At 39.7% G+C, this 25,946-nt stretch overlaps 2 protein-coding genes across 5 annotated transcripts in view; one reads left to right on the plus strand and one right to left on the minus strand.

The window, feature by feature from the left end:
• Nucleotides 1–7,246: 7,246 nt before the first annotated feature.
• Nucleotides 7,247–16,921, plus strand: LOC144663394 (uncharacterized). Of its 3 annotated transcripts, XM_078524320.1 has the most exons (4): nucleotides 7,247–7,340; nucleotides 9,864–9,894; nucleotides 12,940–14,309; nucleotides 14,800–16,921. In XM_078524320.1, the coding sequence occupies exons 3-4, from the start codon at nucleotides 12,959–12,961 to the stop codon at nucleotides 16,194–16,196; spliced, it is 2,748 nt and encodes a 915-aa protein (XP_078380446.1). In that variant the 5' UTR covers nucleotides 7,247–7,340; nucleotides 9,864–9,894; nucleotides 12,940–12,958; the 3' UTR covers nucleotides 16,197–16,921. The 3 variants fall into 3 exon arrangements, with proteins under 3 accessions (XP_078380446.1, XP_078380445.1, XP_078380447.1); XM_078524319.1 differs by lacking the exon at nucleotides 9,864–9,894 and having other exon boundaries at nucleotides 7,259–7,340; XM_078524321.1 differs by lacking the exons at nucleotides 7,247–7,340; nucleotides 9,864–9,894 and adding an exon at nucleotides 11,244–11,478.
• Nucleotides 16,922–17,317: 396 nt separating this feature from the next.
• The window catches only part of LOC144663364 (von Willebrand factor A domain-containing protein 8-like), a 35,287-nt gene continuing 26,658 nt past the window's right edge, over nucleotides 17,318–25,946 (minus strand). The window contains exons 30-39 of one of the 2 annotated variants that reach the window (XM_078524273.1): nucleotides 24,438–24,576; nucleotides 22,945–23,757; nucleotides 22,240–22,438; nucleotides 21,714–21,933; nucleotides 21,586–21,639; nucleotides 21,040–21,251; nucleotides 20,293–20,527; nucleotides 19,496–19,654; nucleotides 18,095–18,432; nucleotides 17,318–17,533 (exon numbers count right to left, since the gene is read on the minus strand). In XM_078524273.1, coding sequence (XP_078380399.1) covers nucleotides 17,425–17,533; nucleotides 18,095–18,432; nucleotides 19,496–19,654; nucleotides 20,293–20,527; nucleotides 21,040–21,251; nucleotides 21,586–21,639; nucleotides 21,714–21,933; nucleotides 22,240–22,438; nucleotides 22,945–23,757; nucleotides 24,438–24,576 — 2,478 coding nt within the window. In that variant the 3' untranslated portion in view covers nucleotides 17,318–17,424. Of the gene's footprint in view, nucleotides 17,534–18,094; nucleotides 18,433–19,495; nucleotides 19,655–20,292; nucleotides 20,528–21,039; nucleotides 21,252–21,585; nucleotides 21,640–21,713; nucleotides 21,934–22,239; nucleotides 22,448–22,944; nucleotides 23,758–24,437; nucleotides 24,577–25,946 lie in introns of both variants that reach the window. The other variant, XM_078524272.1, reaches the window with a different exon arrangement.

Raw genomic sequence — 25,946 nt, forward strand, 5'->3', positions numbered from 1 at the left:
TCTGGACGAATCCAAAACCGGAACCAGGAAATCCTGGTTCCGGTTTAATTGTGCGCGTGCGCCGGAGATTGTGGCGAAACGAACAAGTTATCAACATAAAAAGATTGAAGATCCGATACCAGGATTCATTGTAAGAAGATAAAAAGCGTTCTCTGGTAAAAATGTTTTAAAAATTATTAGCTTTCGACAGCCAGACTGCTGTCTTCGACGGATAAAAATGAAGTGATAAAATGGACCTAAAAATTTAAATATGACTAGCGAATCGCATAAATTAAAAAGTTAAAAGTATGTGTAAAAGAATGTTAAACGGAATGCTAAAAGTGTATAAAACGAAACAAAATGCTTTTAACAAGGAGTACAGTCTACAGTAATATACATATGGTATATATGGTTAGAAAGCTTATAAAATTCTGAACTTTTTTTGATCCAAAACATAAACAAATAATTTATATTCGTTTCCATGGTGACCGATAAACATACATAATTTATGCAAATATGCAAATTAAAATCAAAACTTTTAGGTTTGAACGAATTTTCTCAAGATGTTTTGCAATTTTTTCTAGGCAATGTATACATCATCAAAAAGGCTTTTTTATAAGCTATTCATTTAGCACAATCATTTAGCCAACAGCGATTTCCTATATACAAAATAATGTGACTTTCACTTTAGTATAACATAGGGAGAAACATGTGGTAGCAGCTCCGAGGACAGCTTCCAGTGAGCTTCGAATCGAAACTAACAATTTAACTTGGCCAAAATGTGCAAACAACCATTTTTAAACTTCGTCTAAGACATTAAAGAAAATATACAATGAATTCTTAGCTCTATCTACTCTTCTAGCAGCGAAGGCCTGTGACATGAATGCAAAGGTTGAATCGATCCTTCAGAAAAAGTTCCGTCTCACGAAATAAATGAACAACGAGCCAGATGCAGTTTCCACGATCGTCAAAATCGTCTTCCAAGCTTTCTTCGTCCTCAAGATAACTTCTAGCCCACAAAACCATTTCTAAAGCTTGATCAGTATTAAAATAATCCGGCGCCATGTCTTTCCACAGATGTAAACAAACGTAGAGCGACGAAAGCGAAGAGAAATTGGAAATTTTCTTAAAAGCAAAATGGCCGACGCCAGTGTTTATGTAATTGGATAACCGCTGTATAGTTTTCCCCAGCACTGCAGCTTCATACAAGCACAATTTACCTGTGTAGGGGACGGAAAAAATGTTTCGACTCTGAAGGGGTCGAATTCGACCCCACTCGTCCGAAAAGGGTTAAAAGAATGTTATATTGTCCTGGCAGGGGGCACGAATTGTTGTCGGCCTCGGCCGTTTTTGCAGTGTGCCACGATTCAAGTGTCTTTCTAATGCGATTGTTTCCAGTTATGTATAATAAACAAATTATGTATATTTATAATTTGTTTATTAAACTTTGTGCTGTCCAACAATTATTTCATTTACAACGACAACATCTACAAACAAATCCACGGCTGTGCCATGGGTAGTCCTGTGAGCCCCGTTGTAGCCAACTTATGTATGGAGGAAATTGAAGAAACAGCAATCAATTCAACCCCTGTTCCACCCAAAATCTGGAAACGCTATGTTGACGACAGTTTTTGTGTCATCAGAAGAATGCTGTTGCTTCCTTCCATGATTCTCTGAACTCTATCGACCCGCATATTTCCTTCACCATTGAGCACGAATCTAATGGCCAGTTGTCATTCCTCGACACTCTTATTTCTCGCGACAATAAAAAGCTCAACATTGATATCTACCGGAAGCCCACACACACGGATAGATACCTTGACTTTCGCTCACATCATGACAGAGAGCACAAAATCAGCACTGCAGCGACACTCTTGAACAAGCATAGAGCTCTAAAACTACCAAACTCGAAATCTGGAAAAGCCCGTGAAATTGATCGCATTAGCATCGCGTTACAATCTAATGGCTACCCACCAAAAGTCACAGCTGATATCATAAGAAAGAAATCTTCGAACCCCCCAACACCTTCACCTGAAGAACTGGTTGGGATGTTCTTCAGTTGGGCTGATCCAATGAATAATCAGAGTTTCGCGGTCCTCCCTTACATCAAAGGCATTACCGAACCTCTTACAAGAATTCTCAAAAGTCACGATATCCGAGTAACCAACAAACCAATCAAGACACTACAACAAGAGTTCCCTGTTCCCAAGTTTCGACCTCGGGTCGTCGACCAGTGCAATGTTGTTTACAAAATCCCTTGTGCGTCTTGTCCCTGGAGTTACATCGGCGAGACAAAAAGATCGTTTAGCACACGGCGAAAAGAACATATCAGGAATACTAAACAATTGATCACGCCATCGACTTTGAAAACGCGGAGATAATTGACAAGGGAAACAATCGCATTAGAAAGACACTTGAATCGTGGCCCACGGCAAAAACGGCCGAGGCCGACAACAATTCGTGCCCTCTGCCAGGACAATATAACATTCTTTTAAACAAACAGTAATTTATACACTTTTAGCATTCCGTTTAACATTCTTTTACACATACTTTTAACTTTTTAATTTATGCGATTCGCTAGTCATATTTAAATTTTTAGGTCCATTTTATCACTTCATTTTTATCCGTCGAAGACAGCAGTCTGGCTGTCGAAAGCTAATAATTTTTAAAACATTTTTACCAGAGAACGCTTTTTATCTTCTTACAAGTTATCAACAGCCAATCAGAGGTAGAAGGACCGCGGCCTCTGGGGACGAAATTTCAGGATTAATAGCATGGTTACCGAGCACTCAGTGCGCAAGCGTAAATATACCTTATTATAGGAAATTAACGCTTGTGTTAATTAAGGTATTTGAAATTAACGCGACTTAAATTAACGCGAATTGAAGGAAAAATTACTTCCCAATAAAGGAAATTAACGCGAAAGAGGGGGGAACATTTCAAAATGAAGGAAATTAACGCGACGTACACAACAGGAACAAGTTTATTTCAACACTTGTAGGCGTGTAATCTTAAACGAAAACAATGTTCGTGCTACTTTTCCCACTTTAAGCGTTCTTCACAGTATCATTGATAGTGGCAGATAAATTATGCTTTTTCCTTGGAGTCAAGAACATCTGGACTGTAACGAAAATTGGGGCCAAAATAATGGAAATTAACGTCATGGAAATTAACGCTCCACTTAATTAACGGCGCGGAAATTAACGTTAACAAAAATTAACGCGACTTAAATTAACGCGAAAGTTTTAAATTCGCGTTAATTTCATGACGCGTTAATTTCCTATAATAAGGTAGGTTATTCACCAGCCTTGGTCGGTCCGTATTGGGAAAAACTGTGCCCGAGGTCTTGGATACCGCCCGAGGCCGCAGGCCGAGGGCGGTTCCAAGACCGAGGGCACAGTTTTTCCCAATACGGACCGACCTAGGCTGGTGAATAACGTTTTTATTTTTTTCCTACTTTATTTGTTTTTAAAAGAAACCTAGGAAGATTGTGTCACAAAATCTTTGTTTGTATACGCGCGTCATTTCAATGTTGTGTCGATCGACGGAATAGCAAGAGTGTAAAATGCTGAATGTTTGTTATTCAATTCGGAATAAAATAGCCTCGCTTAAATGAACCGAACTAACAGGAAGGTTTAGCATATTAAATTGACACTGAAGAGATTCAACAACAAAAAATTGAAGTAGTTAAATATGGCATACATGTAAATGTAAAATCAAGCCAAAGCATTTATATCATTGACAAAACTGAACACTTTTAAATCGATTTCGGCTTCCCGATGAATGTTTTGAAAGGAACTGTGTTAGTAGGATAGTAATTCTCGGACTAAAAAATATTATCTGACTGAAAGACAGTTTCGGTACAGCTATACATACTTGTTTTTAACGAATTAATAAACTCTGCGTTGATTCCCAGCAGAATTTCTTTGTGATAAACAGTGCGAAAGTGAAACTGAATGAAATGCGTAGTTTGGACGTAGTACGGCACAATATTGCGAGAATTATTTTGGCTGTTTTGCAATTAAGAATCTCATTTTCTTAATTGATAGCAACTAAAGTTTTGTTTTGGCAAAAAGTGGCCGATAAAAAGACAGTTTTTACTCAAAATTGAAGTTTAAAACCTGTGCAGCTTACCGTAATGGCGTGAAAATGATTGCGAAATGACAAACAACCACAAACTACGAAACTAGAACTCGATTTTGTCGATCAAGAAATGAATACTCGCCTTTAGAAGAACTTCGAGGCCTTTAATTCCACTTCTATTTTGTCTTTTCACATTTACAGCGGTTGGTGAGAAGCTGTTTCGATTTTGCAGAGCAAATCTTTCATGTGTTCGTTCGTACAACGCTGCAAAATGATTTCGCGCGGAAAATTCACTCGACGATTCATCTCGCAACGGATACCGCCCGCTGTGAGCGGGCCGGATTGGAGAATACCGCCCGCTCCCGGAACCAATCAGATCGCAGGATTTGTAGAATACCGCCCGCTCACGAACAAAGAAAAAAATAAGCCCAGTTATGTTGCGCGCGCGAACTGTACAAACAAACGCAACATGTTGCGACACGCTTCACCATGGATTTACTGTTCTCTTTTCTTGTGCACTTTCCGCCCCATAATGATTTTCTTGATTTTTCTTTTTCGAGGACAGCATAAGAAGAATGGGAATATGTTCGTTTTTTGTATCCACTTATGCTTATGCCGAGTGAAAAACCAGCCTTAACCAACCACAGCAAATGTAACTCACAATTTGTTTTAAATCACCTGTTTCTTTGTCCTTTATCTAAATCAGTTCACTGTTTCTTCTTCTGTAAAATCTAAATTATGCTACAAAATGCTCGAGCCTTTTTTAAAGATTTTAGCATAATGTCCCAATGTTTATTTCCTACTATTGTTTCACGACACCATTGTTTACTATTGGCCAAAAGAAACAGAGGGCACCACTTCTGATACGAGAGTGTAATATAAAGTCCCGTGGTATAGAGCGGTTTTCACTTGAGTGTCGAAAGTTAATTGCGTTTGCTTTGGTTTTGCATTGCTACGCTTGGTGATTGGCTTAAAAATTTCGCGCCACTTTCTCAGCCAATGAGAACTAAAACCAAAACCAATCGTGACTCGCTCGCGCACGTTTTCCCGCGCTTTGTGTCAGCTACATGTATTTGCTTCGAGTTTTGATTGCTTCACTGGATTGTCTGTGTCCTTTGTGATTGGCCAGAGTAATTACTTTGGTTTTGGTTTTACGACACTCAATTGAAAACTGCTCTAAAACACCGGCAGTATTATGCTAAACTTAATACAATCAGTTTGTTGAGAGGCCTGTCCAGGAATTCTTGCCCTGCAAGTATAATCGTCATTACTAGACTCTGGAAATCACTGCAGTGCTTGATTTTCATCCCTTATTCTTCCATCGCCCAGAAAGGTAAGTTATGAAAAGTCTTTGTATAAGCTTTTTTTCGAATCAAAATGAGCGCTGCATATTAATTACGTACACTGAAGTTTCGATGTCAAACGTGCCATGCGTCATTATCGATCCAGTGTCAATTTATCTGGACGTACAAGTTTTTACATAGTATGAAGGGTTGGTGAATTAATGCCAGGTATTCGTGCATAATTTATTGTTAAAATAATAATTCCCAACTAAAAACCAGACAAAATAATTATTATGAGAAGCATTGAGCTCAGTGTACGTACAGTGCGGTAAACCATAAATAATAGAGGTATGTATGACATGTAATCAACTCAAGAAAATTGGTTCAAGTGTTCAAGCTCATCTTGAAACATGCTAAAACTGACAATATAACATTGTGGTTAATATCCGTGTTTTGAGAGACCTCAGTTTATCAACACGTATCAGTGTGTTATGTATATTTATATTTCAAGTACATTAGAATGCATTGTCAAAAAAGAAAACTAGCGCATTGTGGTTCCGTGTCCCGAGAGAGCTAAGTTCATCAGATGTATTTCATAGTCTCATAGACGTGTTAAATTATTCAGAGAAATGATAGATTGCAACTAACCAGAATGAATTTAAAATCTCAGTCAGTATGAAAATGAATGATGCGTAAATGTACTAAAACAAATGTTCAAGTGTTCAGAGATTATCGTCAAACTAACCGGAACTTACAATACAGATATTGACCGTATTTTTCACAAAAGAAAATATTACATGTACGTGCAAAAACGGTACAACGTTCAGACGTGCAATACGTCAAACATTAAAAAGTGCGTCAAGAAAGATTCAAGACGCAAAAGTCTTCACCGACATTTTAATAATTCGTCAAGTTAAAACAAAGAAAATCTTAATTGTGAAGGAGGTTTGGATACCCGGTCTTAATTAGCATAGATTTTTACGATTTTATTTCTCCGTTTACTCCGTAGTTTTTGTTTCGATTGAGACTGATATATCAAACACTCGAGTGTTTCATCGGCTATCCAAACATCTCAAATTTCGTCAAGAAATACTCCGATGCGCGTCTTATCTTTTTAACTCTCTTCTCGGTGTTTGGATATCCTGATGAAACACTGTCGCTCGTGTTTGATATATTACCTCAAAATTGTCACAAGATAGAGTTATTTTTCGTCTAAGATATTTTGCTGCTACCTTGAGAACACTGAGTTACGACCAATAAATTCGTCTGTTTAGTGTGCCACCCATTTATCTTGACGAAGTATATGAAGTATAGGAATGAGCTTTTGCTGATAACTACACTTGCACGGCGTTTTATATCAACCAGGGTTGAATATATTATTTCAATCTTTGTCCTCTTTGATAAAGAAAATAAACTCAAAATTAATTAACTTAACAACCGTATGAAGTAAAGAAAACAGGCCATTTGTAAAAAATTAAAACTCGCCAATAATATCCCCGATCCAAAGAGGAATGATTTTTTCATTTTATCACGGCAGAAAGATGCCGTTTCTTTCCAGCAATGTTCAATTTACACTGACGTGTTCGGTCGAAATGGGCGACTTTGTGACTATTTAAAAAGTACAGTTGAATAAACAATAAAAACCTTAATTTTATTTTTAAGTTCACTTTATCTGAACGAAGAAGTAGATTTCTTCTTAACAGAAAATCAGGAAGTAATATTTCGCAAGAAGTTTAACAGGTACTCTAAGCTGAAAGAAAACTGACGGAAAATTTTTAATGCTGTCGCGACTACTTCAGATAAGTGACAAATTATGAGAACAACTGTCAAATATTAACACTGAATGCGCGGCGATAGTCGTAAATTTGCATTTTCTGTTGTTTCCACGTCGTAAATCGTTAGGAACTTTATATTCGAGACCCAGTTTGCCCAGGGCAGTGAAACAATCACTATAACATCATTTTATCACGAGGAAATCTTCAGCACTAAGTGAAGGTAGGCTATATTTTTTGACTCGCAGGGAGCGTGTTTATATTTATTTTCCAATAATTGTTTCTGCTACCAGTTCTATTTGGCCGATGTTACTCTATTTTTACATGTTTTAAATATGACTCGAGAGAATAATTTTTACAACTTTGATTGTAACAAGCACAGTTCTGCTGAGGGAAATGATTGACTCTTTGTCTGTTGGATGAAATTACTGGCAATTTTAACTTAGATTTTTTGCCCTTCCATAGCCCAAAACATTAGAGCTCGCTACAGCACAGTTCAACCTGTTCCAGTTAAATATAGTTTAGTTAACGAAAAGCCCCCAAGGTCTTCGGTAGGAAAAGTTAATCGCCTGATACTATTTTCAATTTAGTATAGTATGTGCCGTGCCTACAATCGACGCTCCCTTAAAACGGCGTATTTCGAAATAAAATTTTCTTTTCTAAATAAAATACAGCGAAAAACGAAGGTATCCGCTAATTTATTGATTTATCTTCCTTCCCAAAATTCATTTGTGGCTTTTCGGCTGTTGTTGAACTGGCACAAAATTCAAAATTGTCGACTGGTAGATGAATTTGTATATTCAAACTAAGCTAGTCGCGGCTCCTTAAAATTGCAAAAATGACATAATTTACATCTACACTTTATTTTGTGAGTCGATAGAAATCGCGGGATATCACACCAACTGTTAAAATCTACATCAAAATTAATACAATTGGATGTTTAAAGCAGAAAAGAAAAAAGGAAGGAATGATGTCGAAAGAATAAGTGTTAAGTATTTTATTTCTTGGTTTGAATTTCTTAGTAAAGCAACTCCTTCAATTATTAGCTATTATTTTAAGCAAAACGATCTAAATTTGCATCCCAGTCGTTGTAATTAATAGAGGGAAAATAATGAATAACTTTCGTTTCCGGGGTGACCAACAAACGGTGTTTTCGTGGGTCATGTTTGTAATTACTTTGCAAGATCTATAAATTACTGAGAATGACTTCTTGTCCTTTTTCAAACAAAGTTGTCACCCAATTTCGGGTATATTTTCAAACTTCTACTGTTTGAGCATGTTCAAAAGGAAAACCCAGTTAAATACAGGTTCTTGTTCAGTTGTTGTGATAATTGCTGTGTACAGAGCATGTTTAAACAGGCTGATCAACACAAAAGTGGGAACTTTCCTTTCATGATTCAGCTGGGAAATGTGGTCTAGTTTATTGTATTAGGTTGTCATTTTTATTTGCCCTTTTTCTGCGCCTACAAAGAATAACCTCGCACAGTGTCTTCATGCTGACCAATCAGAATGGAGAACAGAGGCGCTGTTATAATAAGTGACTAGTCTTTTTCTTTCGTTTTGTCCGAACTAATTCTAAAAATATAGCAAAATTTCTGATTGATTTCTAAGCTTTTTAGTAGATTGCTCGTTAAATCGTCTCCTGAAATCATTTATTTTAGTATAAGGCAAAAGAGGATAAGGCCATCCCAATAAAATGTTTCGTTTCCCATCGCCCGACCGACCCATTTTTTTCGAAAAGTAAAAAAAAAAAACATTCCAGGTTCACTAGTCAAAGAAGCAAGTACTTCAATTTACAAGCACACGATCTTGTTTTATTAACAATAATTGGTATGATGTGATGTCTTTGTCTTTAATAAACATCGATACTACGTTATTTAAAAGACTGTTAAGGAATAACGAACGAAAAGACCACGTTTTCGAGTTGACTTTGTAATCAGGCTTTCTTACTTAGCAGCCCGGCCTTTTCTGGAACCCAGAACCCTTCAAGTTTTCATTCTTTTTTTTTTTTTTTTGCCCGACCGCGACCGACCCACCATCACAAGAGACGGGGCGATGGGAAACGAAACATTTATTGGGATGGCCTAAGCTAAATTTTATAGCTATCCGTGTTTCTTTTAAAAATTTTGCGGCAATTAAAACTGCCGCAAAATTTTTCTGTTCAATCTCATGGTGTTTAATTTTAAACCGATAAGAAAAGTTTGAAACAACATTGCGCGGGAGCGGGTTTTCAAAGAAACACTCTTTCAACTTTTTTTTAAAAATTTTCATTATCTAATGAAAGAAAAATACATGGCAGTCCGAAATTTTGTCAAGTTCCAAATACGAGCTTCCGCCTTCAGTTAGACTGTTCACAGTCCCCTATTTTTCCGTGAAGTCGTAGAAATGGATCGTTCAGTCCGACGGGCCGCCATTTGGTTTACGAACGCCTTCAGTTCTCTCAATTTGTTTAGCTTTGCATTCGATAGGACTTTGATTTGAGCAACTTGTATTCATATGCCATATTGAAGAACTGACTTGAAGACCTGAGGCATTATGAGTCATAACGCCTCAGTTCTTCAAGTCCCGATCCTTTTGCAGGCCAAAATATATCAATTTTTACACCCATTTCCAGATTTGCCCCAGCTCTAAATCTACTAACTCCTGCTTTGTAACCTGGCCGTTTTCGAATTTAATGTGGAATTTAAAATTAGCTCGGTCATATCACATATAAATTTTTGGTTATCTCCAATTTTTTTTTTGTTAGAAGATGACATAAATTTATTGAAGATGACAAAGTACGTATAGAAATACCTTAATACTTATGTAAATACGCTCTTATACTTCCTTAAAAATCATACTCAATTTCACGCAAAACTTTACCTAGTTTTAGACCAAAGTGCATGGCAAAGCCCCGGGGGGGGGGGGGCACTCCCCTATATGGCCTATACGGGGTCGTGCCGCTGGGTATGGTTTTTGACTCCTCCGGTCCTGAACAGGGTATGTAATTTCAAGCTCCTGTGTCCTAAACAGGGCCTGAAGCTGTCCTAGACAGGGTATGGCTGCAAGACTTTCGTCCATGTATTTACATTGTTTTCGCTTTCGCTTCAATAAAAAGCATTATTTTATTCGGTGGGATAGGTGTTTTTGCATTTCAATGCTTCAAACATCGCGTATGGGACGCAATCACAATAAAGCGTAAATGATTGTTGATGTTGTCCTTTGTCCTAAATAGGGTCTTAGAATAGGGGGTGTTGTCCTACACAGGGTAGGCATTTTAAGTTTTTATTGTCCTAAACAGGGTCAGGGTTTCAAACCTCCAGCGGCACCCCTATACCTAAACTTAGGTCAAGTACCCCCCCCCCCCCCCCGGGAGCAAAGCTATAACCCATTTTCGGACAAACAGCCCAAAAACCTTACCTTATATCCCATGTAGGACGGCTCGGTGTTTCCGTAAGACAATCCGACATCAAGCGAAAAAGTGACTTGCAAGAAGTGTGGTCAGATCGAGTCCCTTTTGTTCAGTCCCTGTCGTGGTTACAAAAACTTTTTGTTAGGCATGTGGGTTAATTTATTTATGTAGCGTCCACGGGCAATACCAGAATAACTGATGACAACTTGGCCTAATGTTATATAAAACAAAATTTATATTGCCTCAAATTATTGCTCATTCCCTTTTTCACGGCATTAGAGGGGCTACGTCACGGGGATTTTGCAGTTTTTTGTTCTAAACTAATCTTTGAACATCTAAAGGAAGATATAACCTTAATTTACGGATAGATATCAAGCTACGGCTAAAAATATTGATTTTTTTGAAGACACGCGGAAACAACTTGAAAAGTTAAGCCTTAATTTTTCAATTGTTATCCCTCCATCCGAGCCATCTGCAGCCAAAAAAGCAGCTAAACAGTTTCATAGCAATTTTTAATAAAACTGGACCGTTATTTTTATCTTTCCTACGACACAAATATAAATTTTGGCTGTTTAAAAATCTGGTAAACTTCGTGACAAAGCTCCTTTAAAACAAATAAATTTTTGCCCTGAGCAATCAGGCTTATTATTTCCAAAGATTTCTGAGTAAACTTGATAAACCACCGATGTAAAGGTAAGGTAAGCGCACTGAAAGTTTGTGTTTTACTTTCCTTTATTTAATGCTGAAAAAAAATCATTCATTTACTTTTACCTTTGTTTTAATTTGTCATTGCTGTCTAGGTGTATAAAATAACAGTTCCTCAATTAGCATGAGAAAGAAAACTGGCATCCACTTTAGTGTAACTAATTGCTAATAAGCCAAAGCCACGTTTGAGGCTAAGTTCTAATACTGGTCGGTCAGGATTTGGTATCAAATTAAGTATCCCTTGTCCTGCTAGCTTAGGGCCCAGGTAAGAATTGATTATACTTAGTATAGGCTCTCATTTTATTTTCCATTCGAATGGAACTTTGACTAGATCGGAGATAACTTGTGTTCACATTTGGACAACATGCGATAGTAAGCCGTGTATTGTAGATATCACTTCATCCCTTCCATTCAAAAATAAGGACTTTCAAGGACCCCCTCTTTCAGTTAAACACGACAACGTCCGAAACTAACAACCTCGTTAAACTAAATTAAATAACGTCTTCTGGAGTGAATTCTCAGTATTCTGTAAAACGCGATTCACCGCGGTGAATTTGTTTCTGTTTCAACCTGAGCGCCCCAGTAGGAATTTTCGGCGTGCCCGACCGGTTCTTCAAATTTCGGACCCTGCATCATAAAAAAAATAACATACCCAATTTAACATAGGTACCCAGACAGTCCAGTATCCATCAAAAAACTGACTCGCAAAAAATGCGTTTAAGTAAAATGTGTATTAATTTTTACATTGAGCCGTTTTTGTCCTCGTTGTCATGGCTGCAAAAGCTGTCTATTAGGCATGTGGGTTAATTTCTGGCGTATGGTTTTGCATAAAATCTGTTGGTGTCTTGCTTCGAAATATTGTTCATTCCCTTTTCGTCGGCAGTAAAACGCTGAAATATAAATATTTCGGCCTTAATAAGGAAGCAAACTAACAGTTCCCCGGAATTTATGAGTAAAGTTTTTGGACCAAATATGAAGGCATTAATTTAGCAATTTGTTTTTAAATTGCACCGTTTGTGCTTAGTCGGATAGCAAGTGATTATTCAACAGAGCCATACTGATCACAATATCTACAATAGCTAAGAGCGCTTTCCATTAGACAGAACTGGCCGACCGGCCCGGTGGTTTTGAACGTGAAATAGGCCTTTTTCGCGAGAGTTTCCCACAAATCCACCACAACAGCTATAATATTTATGCATTGACTGATTTGACAAAGCTGACTAACAACGGAATTCTGTTCTCGATTGTACCAGACCGGTCAGTTCTGACAAATGGAGAGCGCACCTTAGACTCTTATGTATAGCCCTGACACTTGACCATTTGAATCATAAACATTGGTCGTGGAACAAAATGGATGCCGGAAGCAGAAAGAGCTTTATTAAATAAGTGAGATTACAAACTTTGCGAGCATTGATGCGCAGGGTGCGAAATTTTAATTATGTCAATTTGAAAGTTTGAAAAATTTAAAGGATTTGCTTGCTACATGGCAAAAGCTTGGCATTCAGCAACTTCTTTTGAACTTTCAAATCGCCAAAAAATCTCGCACTTAAAACATTTGTAGTCTCAAAACTGGTAATCCTACAGATTGCACTGTCCTTTCCCCCTGGGGGAGAGGGCGGGGGCAATGGCATTTCTGACATCCATTTCGTGGTATGGCCATTTTTATGATTGACAAGGTCACATGACAGGGTAATGCATAACCTGAGAAATTTTTCTGTCGTTGTAGGTCAGCTGGATAGTGAACAATGTCGTTCTTCCAAACTGCAAGGAGTGGTATCAGTCAAACGTTACGCAGTAAAGTACTTCACACAATTACTCTGCTGGCGATTTTATTACTGACAGTTAACTGGTATTTACTCGGCGATGGAAGAATGTGGAGTTATAAAGTTTTGTTTAATAATTTAACAGACAAGCATGGAAAAGAACTTGTTAAAGAAAGATGGATACTGGATGGCATGAAGAAAAATAAAGACACGATTTCATTTAACAGAATTTCAGACATAGCTACAAATTCTCCAAACAATACATTGCCTTTCGACGACGAATTAGCACAAATGTTAGGAAGACAACCGACAAAGAATTACGAAAGGCAAAATACAAATATTGACACTCATAAAGATAATACACAAGCCAAAAACGGTGAACGCATACCAACAAGTCATATAATTCATTCTACGCCGAGTGAACCAATTCCGACAATAACCGAGCCACCCCGAATATGCCCGAAGTTGTCCCTTCAATCTTCGAATGCTGCTAAATATGGTTTATGTACACCTCACAAGCCAAGCGAAGAGTCGTGCAGGTTTACCCAAGAAACTTATGCCATCAAGCCCGGATTAGCAAAATGCAAAAAGCGAGGTATGGGAGATGTTTGCAAAATGGAAATCAACAGAACTGGCAAGGGAAGAGAAATTTTCTTTATATGCAATCAGACACTTTGCAAACAAGGAGAGAGCGATTCGTTTAAAGTTTATAGTATGGACCCCATGACAGGAACGGCTAGCATTGTGAGAGAGTTCTCAACAGTGAAGAAACTTGAAGTAGGATTACCGGAAGTTGTGAAGAAAAACAAACAAAACAAGTTCAATTTTGTCTTCATTGAATGCGTGAGCCCACAAGGTAAAGAAGTGTCTCAATTTGTTCCCATCGAGCCAGGTCTCACCATTGAAGAAACATCAAATGTTAGGAAACCAAATCTCATCAATGTAAACGTCCTTCTAATCGATTCGATAGCCAGGGCTCATTTTTACCGCTCTTTACCAAGAACAGTCGCTACATTTAAAAAATGGCGGGAAAACCCAACCGCAGTTCCTGCCAAAGTCTTCGACTTCGAGTTGTTCCAGGCCCTGCACGGCCACACTGCTGAAAATACTCATGCGCTCTTTACTGGAGAGCTTTTTCCGATTGAAAAGAAAGATAAATCACTTCCAGTTAATATGTCTGCCATATTTGGGCATTTCAAGAGAGCTGGGTTCCATACAATGTTTCAGGAAGACTTGTGTTGGAAAGGGATCTGGGGACTAATGTTAGATCTTGGCGTGAGGCAGTGGAACGACCTTCAGACAAAGATGAAAACCACTTTCATCGATCATACAGGTACGTAGCCTGCGTAGCCGTAGTTTCGAGCGCGCGTATGGGAAACGCGAAAGGCGCGCGAAAGTCGCGAGGGGGCCACGGGCTAAACAACGTACACAGACGCCTGCTACGCAGGCTAACAGGTACGCTATAAATAACATTTACATATATCAGAAATTTTTCATATAAGATGCCTAAAGTTTGATTGCCTAATAATTGAGCACAAGTTTTTAACATCAAATGTTTCTTTGCACTTAAAAATGTTTTAGGTTCCGGCTGCCATCTTGGAATGTAATAGGAAACACCTCTTTATGTTATCAAGTCCAAAATCGCTAAAAGGGTAGAATCGTGTTATATACAACGCAACTGTAACAATGACTTAAACGAAAACGTGCGGTTTTATTGATTTTACAATTTTTAGCACCATTTATAATTTCGTACGAATTACGGACCTGTTACCCCGTCTTAATTGTTTACTCGTTATCTTACAGTTGTTTTTATTATGTTTAAGGTCTTACGCATTCTAGCTGCAAGATCCTTAACTCATTGGGGGTTGATAGTCCATTTAGTGGACCCGATGGCGACCAAATCTGCTACAACGGAAAGTTTCAGCACTCCTACTTTCTTCGTTACATAACTGACACACTTCACGTAATAAAAGCGTCACGCAACGCACTTCCGCTTTTCTCGTACATGACTCTTAACGTTGCTCACGATCACAGAAGTATACGAACGCAAACTTTGGATACCGATCTAGAACGTTATGTGACGGACATGGCGAAGGAAGAAAACACCTTGACGATCATTCTAGCGGATCACGGTAATACATACACTAGGTACACCTCAGACGTGCTGGAGGGGCGATTTGAAATGTTTCACCCAAGTCTCTTCATGATAGTCCCAGACAACGTTGCAAGGCTCTTAGGAAAGAACGCAATGTCAGCACTGACAGTAAACCAGCGAAGGCTTGTCACTATGATTGACTTGCACCGTTCTCTAATGGTATTGGACAAGCCCCTCCCTGGTGTTGTTAAGCCAGTGGGGCTGTTCACACCCATTTCTCTGAACCGTACGTGCGATGACCTGGAACTCCGAACGCCAAATTTGTGCGTTTGTGAAGGTTGGGACGTGCCGGCTGACAATGATACTTCACGCATCCCGATCGCGGAGTTCGCGATTGGTCAGCTGAACAATCGAATACAAGAGCAGGTGGAGAAAATGTTTTCGCTGAATGAAAGCACTAAAACCGGCGATGGGAAGATCAGGCGATCTTGCCAACGATTGCAGCCGTTATGGTTTGAAAATGTTCGTGAAAGAAACTCCAAAACAGACGGTGCTCTTATCACTTCCATGAATATTCGAGTTGCGTCAGGAGACGTCGTTCCTCAAACAGAAGACATATTTCACGTTGAAGTAAGAACAAAGGAAACAGTAGGCGAAAACACTTTGCAAATGGAGCTGCTTACTTACGATCGTTTGACGTTATTCGGGAAGTACAGTATATGCGCGGATAACGGCGTGGACCTTAAATTATGCGTATGCTCGCAAAACGCGCGTAAAACGCGGTCACAAATCACGCCTCTGTCTCCTGAAGGCTGGGTACATTTTGGCCAACGCCCTGTTCTTAAAAAAATTGATAATACAAAGTGCTTACAGCTGCTAACATGGAGTTATGCTAAGAAGAATTTCAACTCGTATGAAGTGGCAAATTTTTGTCCAAATCAGTCATATACAGTCAAGATCGACGCAGTAGAATCGTCAAACATGAAGTTTTCTTGCGAGCTTCCTCTTTATTTAGATGTAAAACCTGGAAGCGTGCTGTTTGCTCTTTCAGTTAAGAAACACGTCAGCTACTGGAATGCCGAAGTAAAAATAACTGCAACAATCGAAAAGAAATATATAAAATAGTCTTTCAATTTAAAAGTTGCTAGGCCTGTTGCAGAACCTTTTCACGTGAACTTGTCAAACCTGAAAACGATCCTTGTACAAAATAAGTTCCAGATATGGAAAAAGCGTGAAGAAATTATTATGCTCCACTGATGTTTGATAGCATGAGATTTAATGTCGGCTTGAAAGCTTAAAACGTTTTTTCAAATATTAAAACTGCTATTAAACATCACTGGTCTCAAAACTCGTAGCCTTAGTACTTTCGTCACAGGCAGCCCAAGCTAACGATAGTCGTTTCGTTTCCATACAAACCCTAACAAATTGTGGTTCTTATCGCTAGCTTGGGCTGCCCGTGCTTTCATCTCTTTCCATTTCTGACACTTATTTCGTTACGTGACAGGTTTTTGTAAAGGGACTATTGTGTTATCATTAGATTTTGCAAAACACAAGAAACAATCTAATGGCGGTTTGTTGGTAAAATGATGTTATGATGCTATGATGTTTTTGTACGCACAATTTCACCATAGTCTCCTAACAAATTAATTAATTTATTTATTTAATATTTATACAGGTACATCTAATGGACTTAAAGTGAGGTTTTCTAAAACGAAATGGGGGATAAGAGTAGGCAAAAATAAAGCTTTTTAATTAGAATAAACGGTTAAATAAAACGAATGATTAACAGTTGACACCCGAAATGTACTTTCCTTCGCAGCCGTTATCGATTCGTTACATAACTCTTTTAACCTATAGCAGTGACGACGAGCGCGTCACGCAACGCTTCTACCCACAAATTGTGAGGAGAATCACGCAATGTTTCAACCTTCTACCAATGGCGGAAGGAGGTCACGCAGCGTTTTCCCCCTCTAAAATTGTTGGATAAAAACCACCTAACGCTTCTATGACGAAGCATTCCTTGACAACCAAATAACGGTTGCGAAGAAGACTACCTGAAGTGCTCTCGTATTGGGGTGGTAATAGATGGGCAAGAAATTAATGTATCTTATAGGCCTTCTCCATTCAACATCTTGAGGAGAAATTAACTTTCATAAAATAAATTTTATCTTTTGTAATGATCTTCTGCTAGAATATTCTCGAATTAACAGCTACGACGTTACTTTAAAACCATTATCAACTCAAAATCAAGTTAATTTACCAATTCTTTATTCATTCTAACAACAGATTCCCCTAAAATTTTAACTATGGCCAATCTTAGAACTCAAAGTTCTAGATGAGATCGCGTTTCTCGTCATCTTGACGTCAGCATGGCGGAAGTGAAGATTTGTTGTAGGACTTCCGGAAGATGTTTGGTATCCATGCAGACATACGCTCGCCCTGACGGCAGCTTTTTCACTAGCCTGAAAGAAAACATAAATAAAAAAAATATTGTTATACCACGGTATGGCCCGCTGACGTAATCCTATTGAAACAACGAGTTGACGACTGTAGGGCCGGGCGGTTAGACGTAAGCTGCTGAGGAAAAGCATTCAGGTCTCGCACACGTCAAAAAAGCCATTCTGATGTTGGTGTGGGTGAACGACACAACAATAGTTGGCAAACTGTTGGTGAGAACAGAGACAAGTTCTATTTGTCGCCAACAGTTTGCCAACTTGTTTGCCGTTATTGCGTCGTTCACACACACCAACTTAAGCTTGTAAACACGAGCTGGCCATTTGTTCGTCGTGTGAAGGCCGCTTTTAAGACTTATTAAAAACAAAACACAAACAGCAGTAACAAAATAAAAACGACGCAACAAGCTCAAAAAATACCTTTTAACTGAGTTTGGTTGGGCCAGAATCTGAAATATTTGGCATAAGAGATATTTAAATTGGTAACTCTTTCCAGTCCTATGAAAATTTCCACGCTAAGCAAACGCCACTTGTTCTCCCGATAAAGGTTTTCTAATAAGACATATTTACCTGTCAGCCTGGTTACCAAGCGAGCCGATAAATATAGCGAAGGCGTTCACACGTGGATCTGACGTCAACACCTTCCCAAAAGCCTCAGCGGGTATACCATATCGTTCGAGATTTGCATCACTGAGTACAACAATAAAATAATCATCGGCCTCCTCGGCTGTGATGCGGGTGATCGCCAAATCCGTGGCCTCTAAAGTGTGGTCACCACTCCAGCAGTACTGCGCGTGCGCGTGCATCTGTTTCATGACCTCGAGGCGCTCCTTGTTGTTCTTTGGCGGTGCATCATGGGAAACGAAAGGAATCTCGGGAGAATCGCCCGAATGGCCAACGATAGCGTACTGAAAGAGAACACAGTATAGGATTGTAAGAAAGGAGTGTGTAAGACTGAGCTCCAGGAAACCAAAGAAAGCCAATAATACAATCGGCATTCTGTTTTGACGCCAGCATGCTTTACTTTGAGGAGAATAAGGATGGATAAGGTTTTTTGTCATAATTAACAATAGCTCATTTCGCAGTTCTGTGCTTAGTGCTCAGGCCCTTGAGCAAAAGCGAAGCTGGAGTTGAGTTTGTTACGATATAAACCTTGCTTCTTTTTAAATGTAGATTATCCTGTTATCATTGTATAACTAGTTGCTTATCTCTATCATCACTAAGGCCAATACAAACCTCGCTTTAATACAGAGGCTCGGTTACATTTCACAGAACTGTAAAATGGCTTACATGTATTTGGAAAATCTAAGTTTTCCTATCTGCGTTTATTCTTTCTTGTTGCAAATGCTGAAAGACAATTCTCGATGTCATTGGCATTGTTATCTTAAGATCGAACATACATACATTCAAAAACTTTCTTTAAAACTCAAATTTAAGTGTAGCTGCACAGCTAATATCTTCGAGCTAATACGATCGAATGTGAGTACAAAACCTAATACGCGTACTAAACTTTCTACCAATGACACGCCAACTCGATTCCAGACCCTTCGCATCTGCTTGTCAGGGAGAGGAAGAAGCGAGGGCTCTGGAAGCGAGATTGGCTTGAAAGAAGTCATATTCGTACTCGTCTTTCGATCGTAAGCTCCCTACTGATTACAGTGTCTTGTTTGTCCTTTGCAAAAGGCCTAAGATGCAAGTCTAATTTAAGGGCTTTCCATTAGTCAATGGCCGGCCAGACCGGTATATTGGAGAGTTTACCAGATTTGTCCTGTCAAACCAGTCAGTGCACAACTATTATACACTGTTGTGGTGGATTTGTGGGAAAATCTCGTGGAAAAGGCCCATTTCACATTCAAAACCACCGGAACAGCCGGCCAGTTGTGAAAAATGGAAAGCGCTTTTTGTCAACACAGTAGACTCTCGCCGATTAATTGACTACTATTTTGGCTAAGGATGAAGACAGACAAGCACCTTAATTTTGTTGTCATACTGATGAAATGCTTCCATAACCAGACACGCGGCTTCCATCATTCGGCCCAGTCTTCCGTCCAAGCTGTTAAATCGATACATGCTACCGCTGACATCAACCACAAACCGAAGGCGCTTGGGAAGGCGCTGAGGGGTTCCTTGCTGGAAAAACAAGAACAATAAGAAAAATTGTACTTATCGTAATATCGCGCCCAAAAAGAAAAACTAATTTATGAATTTAAGCTTTACCAGAAATTGGTTGGTACTCTGGGTGGGGAAGGAGGCGCGGTGGCCTAACGTTTAGTGCGCCGGTCTCCGGATCGAGCGGTGTTGTGTTCTAGGGCAGGACACTTAACTCTCATAGTGCCTCTCTCCACCCAGGTGTATAAATGGGTACCGGCGACATAATGCTGGGGGAGTACCTTGCGATGGACTAGCATCCCATCTTGGGTGAGGGGGGGGGGGGGGGGGAAGGGGATAAAAATACTCATAGTCGCTTCATGCTACTAAACCCGAGATAAGCTCTGGCCAGATGGGCTATTAGGCTCGATTTGCTAACCACAAACCTATGGCGCCTTAAAACACACAAACTGAGAAATACTAAAGAAAATAGCAGTGAGCAATATTGACCGAAAATAAAATGGCTCCAATTTCAATTTAAAAGTTCTAGAATACTTAACTTAAGGAGGGCAATTTGCCCTCACGAATCTAAGGACATAAACACAAATCGATTGATATACACGGTAAACAATATCTATCAAATACGCTTTCTTGGGCGATATTTAATTTACAGTTCGCACCTCCGGGTCTTCGTCTCCTCGTTTCTTGTAGATCGCTCTTTCTCCAGTCAAGCCCTCAATTAACTTGCCATCATCCAACTCGCCAGAGGTCTGGTTCCGAAGCCACACACGCTCTTTTCCCCGGGCCTGCAAACTGTCGAGAATGACGCGCAGGGACTGGACCTGGCGGCGAACACGTGACGAGAAAGACTCGTACATTTCGGCGTCGTACTCGCTCATTTGGATTTCACGCAACCTGATGTCACAAAACGAGGAAACAAAAATGTAAAGCAATTTTACAGAAATCTTTTAAGACTTTCAGCCTTGCTAACAATACGGTTGAACGAAGAAGCCAGGTAATTTCGGGTATATAAGATGTTTTTGCCTTCAAAAATTTTTAAAACGGAGAACGGCATGTACAAATCTTTAAGTTTATCCCTACAGGAAAGATCATAAAACGAACTCTTCATGCTAATGTGGTACTTTTTCGATATTTGCAGCAAAGAATCGTTATACAATCTCTTCCAAAAGCATTTAAAACTGCTTGTAAACTAACACATTGAGAGTGTTCAAGGAAATCACGAAATTTTGTGCCCAAAATCACTTTATGTTCTATTTGTTTATTTCTTAAATGTGCAAAGTTAACTATGAAAAGCGATAGTTTTTTGTAATTTTGCTTTGACCGACGCAAGTGTCAAATGCGAGAAAACGCCAATTTTAGTTTCGACGTGAAATAATCTATATATTTACCCAATAACAAGTTCTCACCTCTGTTTAAATGCACGGCGGCCCATCTCCCGTGCTGCGCGCTTGACGTCATCAGGGACCGCGTCCTTTTCTTCATCGGACAACTGATGCACATCATGTCCTGCGTCTAGTCGATAAGGTCCCCCTTTACCTCCGAGCCCTGCTGTATCACGGCCCCCGGTGCCCCCGGCCCAAGTGTTTCCTCCCACATGAGGTGCATTGCTAGGGTCCACCTGGAACAAAATGAACAAATAAGCAGACTCAAAATGGTGACTGGCTAAACAAATAGAAACTCCACCAAAAAAATGTGCTAATGCTCGAACTTACTCGATATCCACTTATTCCGACCAGGAAGTTAGCCGACCGTTTCGGTCTACTTGCTTGCAAACCCAGGACAGTTTTCCCAGAACAGACCCTAGTGTAAATTAAGTTTGAACTACCTGCTTTTAAAGTGTTCCCGAGTCTCTTTAGCAGTTAACCTCAACCGACGTAAGGACGCAAAAAGACTTAATCCGTTGTTCCCGAAATGAAAAAAAGCGCTGTTGTATTTACAAAGTTGTTTCTCACCTTGCCATGTTTTGGACTTGTGACGTCTTCACCACTTTCCCTTGAGTAATTTACCTGTGTTAGAAACGACAACAAACCATGTTAACATCAAAATTCAACTGAGTATTTCTCCTTAAAAAGACCCATACCTGTAAAGGGCCTTGATAGTCCTCTCCAATGAGTCCCTTCCATTTCTCCAATGACCGCACGAGGTTCGTCACACCAGTCTCCCACAACCTAACGCGGCCGGCAACGTCGACTGTCACAATGCCTTCGTATGTGGTTGGCGCCATTACCAGCGGTTTTCCGGCCAAACGCGCGAACAGTGACAGGTCGTGACGGCCTGGGAATGGAATGTAACGGACAGACCTGAAAGAGAGCCACAAACGGTTATTACAAATAAAGACCGTAAAAACAACAAAAGATCAAGCTTTTGGAAAGACGACCAGACGTCTGTCAGTGGGTTTTTCTTCCTTATAAACGTTTTCTATATTAAGCTTTTATCCTTCGGTACCTGACTACAATTTCCTTTGCAAGACGAGGTGGCCCGTCACACAACACTTACCCCGCGTTGCGTGACTAACTAAACATCAGCTGCAAAGGAGACCAGTTTTGAGTAGATAAAGTAGTAGTTTTATAATCAAAATTTCTACACAGAAACTTGCTGGATTTTACCTTCTCGAAACATCAGTCACTTCCAAGTATCCCAATGGTCTTTGCGCCCTAAACTGACGTGGATCATCATCTTCATTCGTTATTTGGTCATCGTTCTTTGGAACGGTAGAGTCTGGGACCAAACGGACAACTTGTGCCGTGGCAGGAAGACAAAGAGGAGGGATTGTGTCCTCTGAGATAAGTTTGTTCAAGGGGCTTGCTTTTTGCTCTGAGCGTGAAATAAAAGCAGCGTAGAAAAAGTCTCTGTCAATGACAAAAATCATAAACGATTTCCTGCCACCTTTCCCGCGCTTTCTAATAATAGACTACATGGTTTTATAGAACGGTATTTTGGAATGAAATGACAACAGTCTTTTGCCCTTTGTTTACTATGGTAGAGGTTTTATAACAGTCATCGTTAAAACTATCCTACTTTGGAAATTACGTAACTTGTAGGATGTAGAAAAAGAGGGGGAAATTCTTCTGCATCTTAAGTTCTTAACAGAACTGATGTTTTGCAAAACCACAACAAAGCAACCGATGATTTACTTTTAGTTTAAAGGTCTCCGCGGCCCTACTGGAGGGGAAAATCGATCTTATTTGTGCCCACTTTAGCGCGATGGGATCCGGGTAAGTAAATGAGTAGGAAGGTATGAAGATAAGAGCAATTTTATTACTGCTTGTCTTCCTCGGAATTGCAAGGCTTAACGTAATTTACTCTCATACCTGATTGTTCGGGTTCTTTTCCGTTTTGCTTTTGTCTTTGAAATGAATAGAAACTGACGGGCGACTTTTCGAGTAACTGATCGGGTTGTGCAACCGCCACTGTCGCATAATCTTCGGAGCCAACCAACAATCGATTACTTCTCGATCGCTTCTCCTCTCTAACAATTGAGGCAAGTGCTCCAGGTGGTAAACTCCGAGTTGATATCGACCTCCACTGTTCGTTTTCCTCTCCGATTAAGTTATTGCTTTCAATCGGATGAAGAACGCAAGGCGCAGGTGCTTCCGGGTAAGGTTTTGTCAGTAGGTACTTCCGGTCGGTCCCAGTCTCACACACGAGCCACAAGTCACGTGAGAAAGGGTAAAACTGTCCAATGATAAACGGCATTGTGATGTGCTGTGTTGTTCCGTCGGTTAAATCCACTACATCCATTTTATTGCTATCCTCTTGATAAACAATTACTTTATTTTCATGTGCAAATTCTGAGCTCATTAAAAACTTGCCCTTTTCAACCGAAAAATGGCGCGTAAGTTTCTCCTTAGTGTTGTCCACTATGGATTTAAAGTTCAGGGCTCGAAGCTCCTTTTCCGCAGGGTTCAATAGAAATAACGAGTTTGAGTCCTGTTCGTGAATGAGCACCTGGCCCTGGAGGTCCCCTCCTAATGCCGCCATCTTGAGCCGCGGAACAGCGTAATGGGAGCGCGGAAACATCTCGTAAAGATCCATGCATAATACTGAATCCTGATTGGTCTGTTGTGAGTAGAGAGAGACTGGGCTAAATGCCAGGGTGTGGATCCAGTCTCCTTTGTTTCCTCCTGAGAAAAAAATCAAATTAATACCTCGTCATAGGTAAAGTCTGCATTCGAGCCTAGTGGCCCATCAGGCCGGAGCTTATCCCGGTTTCACTAGCATGAAGCGACTAGGAGTATTTCTACTCCCCCCTGGATAGGATGCTAGTTCATCGCAGGGTTACCCCCTAGCCTTAAATTCGCTGCTACCCATTTATACACCTGGGTGTGTCTTGCGCAAGAACACAACACAATGACCCCAGCCAGGGCTCGAACCAGGGCTGGAACCTGGACCGCTCGATCCGAAGTCCAAATTATTAGAGAAGATAATAGAGAAATATCTTTGTCCGCTGTATGACTAAGTTTTTGTTCACTTTCAACCAAGAAAAAAAAAGCTCGGTGCTTTTCGCCAATGGCTATCGATTCTTGGCCAGTAAGGTTGCCTACCAAGCAACAAGACCCACCTTATTGTGTGACCACTGTACAACATCCCTCCCAAATTTTTACTCATATCGGCATCCAAAGGTTACCCGACCTGGCGTGTTTTGACAACTGAGAAAATACACTAAGAAAAATACACTCAAGATCCTCTGTTATGATGATTATTATTATTATTATTGTTGTTTATTTTGAGTCCTTTTCGCTTATTTAACTGTTTGGCAGTTATCATTTTCGTAGGAAATTGTGGGAATTTGACAACTCCTTACCAGGCCCAGCAGCAACACTCATTACCACTCCTCCCTCGTGCATAGGCAGATCCCAGTGGCCGACTTGTTCTGAAAAGCCATACGAACGATCATTGAAGCGTTCAAGTTCTCTAGATTTTACTGGAAGAGTAACAGGACCCTAAAAACGAATAATAAATTCTCTCTTAATTGAGGAACCGTCTTTAGCTCCCAAGGTGTTGCAGAAATTCAATCTCTATATTTCCGTACTAACAACACACCGCCTGGCCTAGTTTTTGGCGGGATAGGTTAACCAGGGACCGCGCAGGAAGAATTTGAGTATGGGGAGGGGGGGGGGACTTAAAGTCGAACGCGGAAGTGTGAGGCAACTAGGGAGGGGAGGGGAAGTTCTTTAAAGCGCAGTATAGCTGGAGTATTTGTTTCCTGTAAGAACTGTTTCAACAAAAGATTTTGTTTCCTTGTAAATGTTATTCAACAAAGAAGAACTAATTGAGTTATCAAATTGTCACGGAATGGCACGCTCTTATTCTGTTTTTGCTTTCGACCGTAGTTGCTTTTAACAGAAAGTTCATTACCTATACCGGTTCATTAAATGTTTGAACGAGATGTTTTAAAGGTATAAACACAATCGCCACTTCTGAATTGGTGAATTGAGCAAGACGCTCAAGAGACTACATATTGTTAGCGGCTACTAATTTTAGCGATTTTAGCGAGTTGGGCTAAAATCGCTAAATTTAGTACTCGCTAAAATTTGTCTTGGTCAAATTAAATTCGCGTTAAATTAATACCCCCGCCCGCCAAAGGAATACCAAATTAAATATAATGGCCCTGTTCAACTATATGACTACTTCAGAAGGTCGGGCAACAATTAAGGGTTGGGAGAAAGCTGGAATTGCCGTCATATCACTGATTTCCCTGACGAGGACCTACTTTCTAACAATTGCAATTCATGTTGTTCTTTCTAGCAACGCAAATTAATGATCGTTTAATTTCAAGTGACTTTGTTCTATTGCTGAACATTTATTTCCATCTTAGCTATATATCAAAATTGTTTATTTTTTTAAATTTTCGGGAAATCGCTAAACTTAATAGTCGATAAATCTTGCTCAGAAAAAATGGCTAAAATTAGTAGTCGCTAAAATAGTAACCTTAAGGTAAATTAATTGCGGTTTGCATTTGGCGCGACCGAGTCTCCAGTAATATTTAGGAATCTAAAGAAGATTCCTTTCCATTTCTTCGACTCTTTGTAAATATGCCTACAGTATTAACATCATAATGACAACATTATTGTTTAAATCTGCTTTATGCATATGCTTTATGTGATTTTTAATTTTTACTATGTTCAGGAAAACTAGCCTCTCCAAAACAAACGCTCGAATAAGACGAATAACAATTTTGTGTTGGGCCTTTTGCTGATAGGCGTGTGCGATGTAAGCAGGCGAGCGTTACGAAAAACACATTTTTAATCCAGGGTTAATTCACAACATACCAATTCCGCCTCCTACAAATCTAAAGTCTTCCAACGAAATC

This window comes from Oculina patagonica, chromosome 8 (assembly GCF_052425735.1).
Source record: "Oculina patagonica isolate OP01 chromosome 8, crgOcupat, whole genome shotgun sequence".
Classification (NCBI taxonomy): Eukaryota; Metazoa; Cnidaria; class Anthozoa; order Scleractinia; family Oculinidae; genus Oculina; species Oculina patagonica.

Excerpts from the sequence above, each read along its gene's own strand:
- LOC144663394 (XM_078524320.1), top strand. The coding sequence starts at position 12,959 with ATGTCGTTCTTCCAAACTGCAAGGAGTGGTATCAGTCAAACGTTACGC. Across the intron at positions 14,310-14,799 it reads CACTTTCATCGATCATACAG|GTCTTACGCATTCTAGCTGC; the intron begins GTACGTAGCCTG and ends ATTATGTTTAAG.